Here is an 11,773-nt window from a genome sequence, read left to right as displayed (position 1 = left end):
TGAAAATGCCGGCAACTCATTGTTGGACCTATAGAATACGTCCTATGTACTTGGCTTTGCTTAGAAAATACTGCCCCGGCTGTGACGAAGTCGCCTCAACGAGCGGCGTCGAGCGCTTAACTGTATGCTCAACGGCGACCGCCTTGACTGCGATGCTACTCATCCACCATGTTGCGTGTATGCCACCTCTTGCGCCGCCCACCTCGCTTGTCCTCTATCTTGCTTCCTATCTTACTTGCACCCAAGTCTGAGGCTCGCTGAGCGCATACGCTGGCGCGCCATTTGCACACGCAATGACCGCCCCACTCACATGCTCGAGCCTCGGGGATCTTGCGCTCGCTGACCAACCGAACATACACGGAGCAAGACAGGATGCAGAGACAGGGAAGGAGAGACCACGGAGACGATGAATGCAACCTGTGTGTGCCAGTAGCCCAAGAAGACCGCGCACTCACCAACTCGGGTTATGAGTCCATACATCACCTCTGCGCTGTGCACGGTAATACGGTGAGTTCAGAGCTTCATCTAATTGTTCCTATAGTTGATGGATCCATGCAGTTAGTTCTCTTCAAATTCGTCAGTGCGCCCATGCGCGTCCACCGATCTGCACCTCAACTGACGAAAGGCCACAGGCTGCGTTCAACGCGAAGAATGGACCCATACATCTGCTCAACCCGACAACCCATCCGCTCGCGTTGTCTCGCCACCCCCGTACGCGTGCATCACGAGCGCAAGGCCCAGGCTGCTCACAAGCCGCAGTAGTGGGCCCATCACAACGGAGGACACTGCGAGGAACCGTGCTGGAGACCTACCGATGCAGTCCGGCCAGGGAGAGAAGTGAAGCAGGACGGTTCGACAGTCACAGTAAGTGTCCCTGTCCCCGGGCCCTCGGTGCTTCCTTCCCCCACTCTCCTCGGTGCGCACTACGTGCATGTCCGTCTGCTGACACACTCCTCTCCTTACCTCGCAGCCCTGCGCCTACTCCTCGCCATGCCTACTTCTCTGATCGTGTGCAGCTGCCCTTGTTCGATGCACCTGCGCCTACACCATGCCCCAGCCAGTCGCTGGTCGCCCGACTGCCCTGCCCTGTCTCGACGCGCCCGCTGTCCCCGAACACAACTGCTGCTGTTGTGCTCGATCCTCAAGCATGTTGCGCGCCTCCCTTGAGCCCGCGTCTACATCTCCCGCGAGCCCCTTTTTGCCGGTGTCCTTGCTCCTTCCAAATCCGCCCGCGCTGCACCTCCTCCCACGCGCCAGACTCGACACCAACGTGACTGAGTCCACAAATGAACCGCGAGGCAGTGAGAGAGCTCACGCACTTCGTAAAGTTCCACTTGCGCGTCGCCCAGAACGTTGCCCAGAACCCTTTAAATCCTCGCCGGCAGCTGACGAACAAACAACTGGTACTGAAGCTCGACCACACTGCCAATTGCAACGCGTGCACGCCCAACTCATGCCTCCGCAAGCACAGGGATCCCATTGGCGAATGAGCCGTGCACAACATGGTCTCGTGTCCACGAAATGTCACGGTTGTGCGAGGAGTCACGCGGTATGCATTGACTAGGAGAGCTGTGAAGAGAAAAGAAGGACGAGCCCGGTGAGTCCCCTCATCCACCAGCCCTCATCTTCCTCGCCCTCATCTTCCTCGCCCTCATCTTCCTCGCCCTCATCTTCCTCGCCACCTCCATTCTGCCCGCGTCTCTCATACGCCAGTCACTCATCCCACTCTCGCTCTGGCGGTTTCCCTTGCTGTCGCCCTTGTACCCTCACTCCCCCTCGCTGTTGCCCTTGCGTCCTTTCTACCGCTCCGTCACCGCTGCGCTCACCCTCACCCTCGCAATTGTTTTCGCGCTCTCATTTCCTCGCTCCCACCGAAAGGACCTGAACGTCAGGACGGGCCCCCGAAGTGCCCCTTGCTTCAGAGCAGGAGCGACGGCGAGGTCCTCGACACCGCTACGACACATATCCCAAATTTGGTTTCCTACCTTACACCTCCAGCAACTCCGCTTGCCTGCCGGGATGGGAAGGACACCATCGCCAGCGTAGATCACGGGCCGTCCAGGCCATCTCAGGCGGAGAATCCGCGCATTTGCAACTTGCGGCGTTGCGCGACCATCGCCTCCACTAGTGTCAAACGTGAGCTTGGCCCACCCTCCGGCGATTGTTGACGTGAGTGTTCCCTATCTTGCTTTGACGGATACTGGACCGTTTCAATTGCCTCCGATTTCCGTAGGCTTTTCGTTCTATGGCTGATCGTCGATGTGCAAGCTCCCTCCTTACCAATAGATACTGGACAGTTTCAATTACACGTAACCTTCAGTTTCCATAGGCTTGTCGTTTACGGCTGATGGCAAATTGCCATATTGGATGGGGATAGAATTGGATAAGAGGATAGGATTGGGTACATAAGGGCTGAGATACAGGATTCATATAGGACAAGATTTGATACATAAGGGCTGAGATATATCATTCATATAGGATGAGGTTTGATACGTAAGGGCTGAGACATAGGATTGATACAGGGTTGTATTGAGTATATAAGGACTGAGATACAGGAGTGATACAGGATAGGATTGAATACATGAGGGGTCTATAGGATTGCTATGTGATAGGACTACATAAGGGCTGGATGGACATAGGATTGGATTGGATACATGTTTATGATGTGTGGGATGTCCAAAAAACACAGGGAATACCTCAATATGGTTGTGATAACACTGAGGGAGTACCTCTGCATAATGTATGGGATGTCCATATGACCGTGGGAGTACCTTCGCATGATATGTGGGATGCCCATGTTGCCAAAGGGAATACCTCAGGTGCTACATGGGAAATCACCATGGGAGTACCTCTACATGATATATGGGATGCCCATATGAACCATGGGAATACCTGTACACTCCACGGGATGTCCATATAACAGGGGGAGTACCTCAATATGATTTATGGGAAGTCCATATGGCCTTGGGAGTACCTGCGGATAATGCATGGGATTTCCAAATGACTACGGGAGTACCTTCATATGATGTGTGGGATGCCCATGTAGCCATGGGAATACCTCTAGTGCTGTATGGGATATCCCACGGGAGTACCTCCACATATGAAATGGGTTGTCCAAAGCAACCTTGCCTGTTATGTGGGCTGTCTATAGGACCATGGGACAAGCTTGGTACAAGCATTGGGATGTCCACAGAGCTACAGGACAACCCTCACAACCCTGGCATGGGATGTCCAAAGCTATATTGGACATCCCTTGGTAGCATCCTTGGGATGTACATTCTGCTGCGGTACTACCCCATCAATTAGCTGTGGGATGCCCATAAAACGTAGATTAAGGACTTGTGGGGTATCCATGGGCATTCATGACAAGCCCATAGTCAACTTAAGATTGTATTACAGAGAACATGTGTATCCATATAGTGATTGCTCATCATGTCATGAGTATGCTAATGATAACAGGAATCACATACCATACATACCATACAATGATAAGATGTAGCTCACCAAAATTAGACATCATAAGTTGAGGCATGTAAGATAGGGCCATCAGCAATTGTCCAGGCTTGCATAACAATCAGTGCTCAGCTGTGAAGGCTGCAATCAGTGATCTGAAAAAGGTCCATCTGTAGACCTGGAGGAATCCTTTAGCTTCACATGCCAAGTCTCTCATTGTGATCTTGTGGTATACATCTGCCTGTAAGACAGGGTTCATCTGCAACCATCCAACGTATTGGGCATGACCAGGCTTGGGATGAACCATACAAGGCAAATTGAGTGGAAGTGCCACCAAAGCATACTCTGAGCATGGCAGTGTCATGGTGCATGGAATGATGATGTTGGTCTACCGCAGCCGTCAAATCTACTGGAAGTGCACCAGAAAGCAACAAGAAAAGGTTCAAGCAAACATGACTGCTCACTAAAAGCTAGAGCCTCCCAAGAAAACAAAATGGTGCTAGCTACAGCCAATCCTGGGAAAAGGATGTCCCAAATGCCCCCTGGCACCCCGTGACCTGTGACAAAGTGGTGGGAAGTACCAGGAAGCCCACTGGGCATTGTGGCAGCATGCCCTAGAACGGGCTGCCCACAATGGGACATCACAGCAACTTGGGACGGGAATTGGGCAGAAATGGGCCAAGCCCATAGTACATCCCAGCACCATGTCCCATATACCTGGACATACCTTCCCAAATGAGGCAATTAGCCCCAACCTAATGGACAAAAGGATAAGGCTAATAGCCCCAGTACAGGGGGGGCCTGAAGTGGCGGCGATTTCCTCTGTGATCACTGGATCTCTGTCAAGGACTCGACGGCTCGAATGAGGCTGTCGGTGCACGGTCTCCGCGACGAGGCAGCAGCCAAGGTCCTCACGGTGATGCCGCAGCGCCCCATATCCGAATGCCCATTGTCTCCGCGTCCCGGCGGGGCGTTCGGTGACGAGGGTGGTCGAATGTCGTTGTACCCATATTGGTGGCGCACCGGCGAGCTGCTCGATCACGTCCTCGGAGAACCCGTCTCGGGATATCTACGGACGCTTGCGGCCCCAGAACGTCTCGCGGCAGTCCCTGCGCATCTCCGACCTGCGTTACTACAAGCGCAACTTGATGAGTCGTTTCCGCCTACCTTCCTATTGCACGGCGAACTGGACACGGTCGTCCCGCTCGTGGAATCGAAGACGACGTACGATTGCTTACGGGACCTAGGCGTCACCGTCGCGCTCGAAGTGGTACCCAACGGTCCTCATGGACTGATGACGTGCGTTAATCCCGTGCAGTTCGCACCCGGGGCGGACGAGGCCCAGGAGAAAGGCATGGGGTTCCTTGCAAGGGTACTCCAAGGACCGGATCCATGTACGTAGCAGCTACGGACACTTGCCGCAGTCGGGTCATTCATAATGAAAACTGACGTTGCGTGATGGTCGCTGGAGATCTCGAGACTCTGGGACATGCACATTCAATGCAGAACTGTCTGTGTCACTTCAAGGCGATCTCGGATGCTTGCTTACTGCGACATTCGCCTCTAGCACGTGTAGTAGAGAAGATCATTGAAACAGTTTTCGACTTTGTAATCTACTGCACATTACAGGGCGCTTGGTGGAACTTGAACGTTTGAACGCCGAACAGACGCGTTGGTTCTCGATCCGAACGCGCGTCGCTCGCCCCTCGACCCGGACTATCGCGTCTACCGCCAGCGACGACCAAGTGAGTATCCTGAATCACGCACCTACTGCGTGAATGTGGAGTGTGATCATGACATTCATGTTGTTCACACGCTCGACTGAACCTCACAGGTCATTTGGACACGCTGAAGGCCCTTCGCCTTCGTCGTCGGTGCACTGACTCAGTAGTATCTGACCAGGTATCTTCTCGCGTCGTCTGACTGGCCTTGTTGCCTCGCTGACAATGCCTTCTCTACTGTAGGAAACAAACAAAACACGATGACAGCGGCTCAGGTTGTCACTATCAACTCTCTCAACGACGATGTCCTCAGCCTCATCGTCTCATGGCTCTCGCGGAAAGACACTTCTCAGTTGGCTTTGGCATCTCGTGATGTGAGCCCGGTTGCCAGACGCCGTATGCTGTCTACCCTCCGTGTATGCGCGCCAATCGGAGGCTCCTTCTTCTACGAGCTCATGCTCCAGGAGGACGATGGATTTCGTCTCCGATGTCTACGAAACCTCCAAATTCATCATTCCCCTGGCCCTGTATCTGACCCTTATGGCGGCTTCGCTCTTATCGCCTGCGTACTCGAGAAGGCATCGAATCTGAGGACACTCTACCTCAGCTACATGGAGGAGATCTTGGCGAGTCCCAATGGATATCTACTCGGCAATGCAATCGCATCCCTCAGCGACCTGAGCGAGCTCGAAATTCCTGTCATTGGCGAGCGTGGCTTGGAACTCTGCGGAAGGATGACTTGCAGACCGACGCTAATCCGTCTTGGATGCAAAACATTTCCTTCCCTTTCAATCCTGCACACCGCATCGGAAATACAGCTTTCTGGCTGCTCACTCATGTCGCAGCTCGAAGATAGTGATGGACCCATGCCTCTCCCCGCTCAGACTGACCTATTACCCAACACTCGTGTCCTGCGCCTCACCAACATGGATCCCTTGCCGTTTGTCGCTCTCTGCAGAAATCTGAAGTGTCTGCACTTGGAGTACATAGCGGTGCTCGACGAAGACAACGAAGAAATCTACCCGCACGACGCGGACAACATGTTCAGCACAGGGCACGCCCTGCTCCTCGGTCTTGTTACGCGTCTAAACGTCCTCGATGTCTTCGTTGACAATACCACGGAATCCCGTTTGAGCGAGACCATAGTCACCACGATTCGTGCGACACATCCCGTCGTACTCTCGATTCAGCACCATTATGGTGACATACATCTTTGGAGACGACTCGCGGAGCTAGCCAAGCACACACGGTCTAGGCTGCGCTACCTGGATGTGCTACTGCACAATGACATTGATTCTGTGTATCAGTGGCTTGTACGTTTCATTTCATCACACCACTCCTATTGTTGCGCTGGTGGTCTGACGTCTCCTGTATGTGCCGCAGGAAGAGTGTCTGCCACTATTAGCTGACTGTGGCATCCTCTGTGTGCGCCTCAGGCTCATTCAACATCTTCAGAACACCCTATTGGGTGAGGACCATGGCATCCTTGAGCCCAACTCGGACAAATGGCTAGTGCACGATTCATGGAAAGATCTGCGTGCGACAGCTCCGGACATCCTCGCGAAGGCCATCCCATCCCTCCGGTATGTCTCCATCTCCTGGGGCTACATGGTCATGTGGAATGTGGGTACTTGCAAGACAACCTTTGCGAATCGGTCGCGGTGGTGGAACATTACAAGAGGCAATGCGGAAGCAAGTCCTGGGTCAGCGGACGTCCGGGCCGAAGAAAACAATGCACGAGCCTTGGTGGAGATCGGCGAGGAAGAGGGGTTGAGGATCGACGCGTACTTGCGCGGCGACGCTTTCGCGAAGACGTTACGCCTTCCGAAGTAAGTAAGCAGCTACAATATGTTGTCCAAATGCGTACCGACTAATGATGCGATGTACAGGGACTTCATGTAGTAGCAAAGAGGTGATGATGATGTATCGAATATGGTATGGCAATCGCGGATGCTCGGCTGGATTGGTCGTTTCTTGAGTACTACATACCTCCATCTCCGTGATACCCAAGGCACGCAAGCGTTCGGACGTCGCCTTCGTCTTTGAGCGAAGAACAACAGTGTCCGCCCCGCCACGCAGGATGAACGTAGGCGGGAAGGAACTGTCGATCTGCGCCTCCAGTAACGTAGGGAGGAGATGCGGGGGGAGTTCGGTAAGGCGCTCCGACCCGGGGAGCGTGTGGATACCACGATTCGACATCTTAGAAGACATGCGAGCCCTCTAGACCTTCTTCGCAGACCTGTCCTTCTCCAAGAATGTATTTCTGTCATCGCCGCACAGATTGCGGCGGGAAGGATTCGTTATGCCGCATAGGCTGCAGCGAGAAATTCTCACCCCGAGCCGGGCGGCGTGCTATACAGCATGCCATGAGTGGCTAATTCCTCCGCGAGCACTGAATCGTTACAAGGATCGTTCAGCGTGCATCGGGATGCGCGACGACGTAGATGATGCTGAAGCAGTCTCGCACCTTGTCGACCTCCCCCTTGCGCCGATCTCAGACAACCCGCTGGCGCCATCTGCTAATGGCGGGGGGCGCGGGGGCCTGCATATTGTTCGTGATGCTGTAGCCAGGTGAACGAGGCGCGCTTCCGGGAAATCTACATCGTGGTTGTTGGGCTCAAGGACAGGCTCCGGATCGGTCGTCAACAGATGAAGTTCGCGACGTGTAAAAGACTCATAAGCACGTATACAAGTATTGTCAACACTGATATGTACACCCGCGGTTCGTCGCGATGACAATCTGAATATTGCTAGAAGGATGACGCTCGACGCCAGCGTTACGCGACGACTGGCAACTTTATGATACAACAACGCATATTGAACAGCGATAGCACACTGCATGTGGAACAATGAATCACGACTGATACAACACAGAGGAGCCCGTCACTTACTTCACTCTTCTCATCCCAGCGGTACCACGCGAGAGGCCTAGTCGACCTCCTCCTCCTCGTTGCTGCTCTGAGGTCGCCGCTCAGCCCGCCTGAATCGCCTGTAGCTGTCGCAGCGATCGACATCGAGCAGCATCCCAGCGACATGCTGCTTTCCTTCGTCCGTCTGCCTCTCGAAGATCCAGATGTTTGCCTCACACACGTTCCTGTGCAAGATACCCGCGACGTAGTAGCCCTGATGCGCTGACCGTCGGCCGGAGTGTGAGATGTGATCGCTCTTCAGTGATGTATGCAATCTACGCACCGACTATCGCGCCATACATCGCGAGGACCATCTCCCAAGTTGTGTGGTATTGGCTGATGCGACGCGGGTTCACTTCGACGATGTGAGGCGAGATGCGGCGGAAGCTGGTGGTAGGAGCTGCCTCCATGCGGGGCAAGTCTTGAATCAGGGTGTGAGCAGGATGTAGTTCGTGAAGATCAAGGGAGCCGCATTGGACGAGCCCATTTATATGGTCGCGTACTTCTAGAGTCGTGGCGATGGCGCACTATAGATGGCAGCTAACAACGGCTGAAGACAAAGGTTGCGTGTATTATGTAAGCGAACGCCACATGTGGCTGCGGCACGACGAATGCCTCATATCTCAGTTCGTGCAACGCATTCAATATTACGATGGTACTACTAGCTATCGAAGTTCGTGAGCTGCTCTACGGCCGGTTTTTCGCAGTCGTCTAGGCAACGCATGAGCATCCTGCACCTTTTTCGCCGCGATACCCGTTCGTGGGCGCTGGTGCCTTCATCTCGCCTCAAAATGGAGCGTGTTGAACTGCTCGCACAGGTCACCGTGAACTTTGAGCTCTGCGGCTAGTTTCTCTGTTGCTGTTTGGTCGCCGTCCTGGCGTCTGATTGTATACAGTTTGAGTAAGTGGGAATAGTTTCAGGTTGTCGCACAGACTGGAACTTCAACTGACGACATTTCACCAGCATTTCCGGAGCGACACGAACCTATATCACACGTTGGCGTTTCTGGAGTCTTTGTCGCGAACTCTTGGAGATTAGGGCTACCGTTACCCGCTAGTCCGTGGATGAAGACGTCGCGCCACACATCTCAGCCACATCGCGTGTCGCGGCCGTCGTCTTCACAAACGCTCTATGTAGACCTCGCTCAGTACTCATTTTACGGCCTGGGCGACCTCATAATCAGAATCTAAGCATCAAATCCAACTCAGGCAAGGTCTCAGAAAGGCCATATCAACGACGGAACACGCTCAAGACCTCACGAGAGTCCGGACGGGTCAGATGAACTCACACCAGCAGCAATACTGGTGAACAGGTGCCACAGATTGCATATTAGGAGGCTAGGGAGAGTGTGCTGAGTGAGTACTAGTGAGTACCTGATTTCGGAGTGGGACGAGGTATACATTCGTTCAATGTTCCTGTGCTGACCTTTTGTATGTACTTCCAGGACACTGGTTTGCAATATGTTTTATCACAATCCACCGTGTTGATCCGCTCGCAATATCATGTATTGTTGCCTCTCACTCCGTAGGAGGTCCAATTGCAGTTGATACAGTACTGGTGTTCATGACTGTCTTGTACAATTCCGCAATGTAGGCATTCATATTTCGCCCAAATGTACTCTACCGCGAGTCTACGTTGTATACAGTATTTCCATCCCCGCCACCAGTTTTCACGAGAGACTGGAGCGGAACTGACTGATCATCGACGAACTGGAACATTGCATATACAGTGCATCGCGAGGAACCCACCTCAACAGTTTCAAACTCTGTGATCTCGAACTCCTCCCTGTCATGTCCACCCGGCCCATATAGAAGACATACCATTATTCAGCCACTCCGTAGCTTGCTCCACTCCTGGCACACGGTGAGTGCAGCACCCGTTCGCCGGTCATGTTGCGGCTTGCCTGCGGCCGACTCCCCATCCGTACTCTCGTGAGGTCTTGAGCGTGTTCCGTCGTTGATATGGCCTTTCTAAGACCTTGCCTGAGCTGGATTTGATGCGTAGATTCCGATTATGAGGTCGCCCAGGCCGTAAAATGAGTACTGAGCGAGGTCTACATAGAGCGTTTGTGAAGACGACGGCCGCGACACGCGATGTGGCTGAGACGTGTGGCGCGACGTCTTCATCCACGGACTAGCGGGTAACGGTATAGGGCGGACCGTCAGGTACGTTTTCACCAATACTCAGAACGCTCTGAGGTGACGTCCTGATTCATTCACCGCAGCGTGACATCTGCGAGGATGGCACCGGGTGCCAATATTCTATCCCTGAACGACGACATCCTCGGGATCGTCGTTGCATGGCTTCCACAACGTGACGCCGCAAAGCTAGCGATGACTTCCCGCGTCGTGGGCACAGCTGCGAGAAGACACTTTCTTTCTTCCCTACAGCTCACAGCGCCGGTCGCAAGCATTCGGTTTCGCAAGTTCATGCTCGATGAGGAAGATGGGTACCGTCTACAATGTTTGCGGAAGCTCACCATTCATGATTCGAATGTCCTGTACGAGCCTCCCGACGGCTACACCCCGCTTGCCGACGTCCTCGAACGGGCGCGGAACCTGCAGACTCTCGTGCCAGTTACGTCTGTCGAAGAACATCTGGCCGACCCCAATGGATATATACTCGGCGATGCCATCGCGTCTCTCCGTGATCTGCGCGAACTCGACCTGCGGAGTGTCGACGAGGAAGGCCTAGACCAGCCCTCTCCGGCATATTCATACATAATATACTGGTACGTGGCGTGCACACGCAATACATAGATCGCGCTAAGTGATCGCTGCGGTAATTATACGTCCGCGTTGTATGAGCCCAATGTATTCCATAATACAATGCGCGTCGAACCAGAATGTATCACCAAAATACATTACATCCCGCCGCGCCCGCGCCCACCGATGCCACCCGGACATGCGTCACTGCCAGGTCGACGCCCTCGTTGGGATCCCGCCCCGCACTGCTCGCCCACGTGGTCCGTCAATGCGAGCCTATTCTGGACAGGCCGCCAGTGCCAGTGCCCACGCTGGGCTACACCGCCTTGATACATCCTGCCGCGCCCGCGCCCACCTGCCACCCGGACATGCGTCGCTGCCAGGTCGACGCCCTCGTTGGGATCCCACCCCGCACTGCTTGCCCACGTGGCCCGTCAATACGAGCCTATTCTGGACAGGCCGCCAGTGCCCACGCTGGGCTCCCGCCCCGCCGCTCTCGCTCGCCGCCTACGTGAGCGTCCTGCCCCATGGTCGTCCTGCCTCGCGCTACTCAGGTACGTGGCCCTGCGTATGTATGTGTTCACACTCACGTCCTCGTCCGCCACCGTCGCCGGCCTGCACGCTCGTCAAAATCCCGCCCTGCTCGTGCACGTGGCGCCTTCGTGCCAGACAAAACCCGCTCCGCGCCAGGCCCTCACCCGCTGCCCTTACTAGCTTCACACCCTGCGCTGCCCGTGGACGTGGCTCCTCGACGCGTAAATGATACTCATGCCGCGGCCGCGCCCAGACCCACCTGCCGGTGCTCCCTGTGTGGTCTGGTACCCGCCGCCTGTCGGGGTCATGTCCTCGGCGCATGCCTAGTTTAGGGCATGCGCTTGCCTGCTCCCGCCTGCACACTCCTTAGGATCCCGCCTCGTTCCGCCCCTCGCTACTATTGGTGCGTGCGAATCCTCAACACCGTGCATACTAATGACTCTCCCGCAC

General features: G+C 54.5%; 3 protein-coding genes across 3 annotated transcripts; 2 read left to right on the top strand and 1 right to left on the bottom strand.

Moving 5' to 3' along the window:
• Positions 1-4,444: 4,444 nt before the first annotated feature.
• C8Q71DRAFT_672366 (uncharacterized protein) lies at positions 4,445-4,831 on the top strand (the record flags this gene model as incomplete). The annotated part of the gene is made up of 1 exon (XM_047919677.1): positions 4,445-4,831. A coding segment is annotated over one exon (387 nt), but the record flags the coding sequence as incomplete, so codon positions are not given.
• Positions 4,832-8,102: 3,271 nt separating this feature from the next.
• On the bottom strand, positions 8,103-8,493 carry C8Q71DRAFT_728579 (uncharacterized protein; the record flags this gene model as incomplete). Its single annotated transcript, XM_047921969.1, has 2 exons — positions 8,103-8,305; positions 8,367-8,493. 2 exons carry the CDS (start codon positions 8,491-8,493, stop codon positions 8,103-8,105), a joined length of 330 nt encoding a protein of 109 aa, XP_047772244.1.
• A 1,831-nt stretch (positions 8,494-10,324) lies between these two features.
• On the top strand, positions 10,325-10,843 carry C8Q71DRAFT_863903 (uncharacterized protein; the record flags this gene model as incomplete). Its single annotated transcript, XM_047928251.1, has 1 exon — positions 10,325-10,843. The coding sequence occupies one exon, from the start codon at positions 10,325-10,327 to the stop codon at positions 10,841-10,843; it is 519 nt and encodes a 172-aa protein (XP_047772243.1).
• Positions 10,844-11,773: the final 930 nt, after the last annotated feature.

Source organism: Rhodofomes roseus (assembly GCF_022264815.1).
Source record: "Rhodofomes roseus strain CIRM-BRFM 1785 chromosome Unknown C8Q71scaffold_65, whole genome shotgun sequence".
NCBI lineage: Eukaryota > Fungi > Basidiomycota > Agaricomycetes > Polyporales > Fomitopsidaceae > Rhodofomes > Rhodofomes roseus.
Note: the sequence above shows the minus strand (reverse complement) of the source record. Positions and strands in the feature narration are given on the sequence as shown.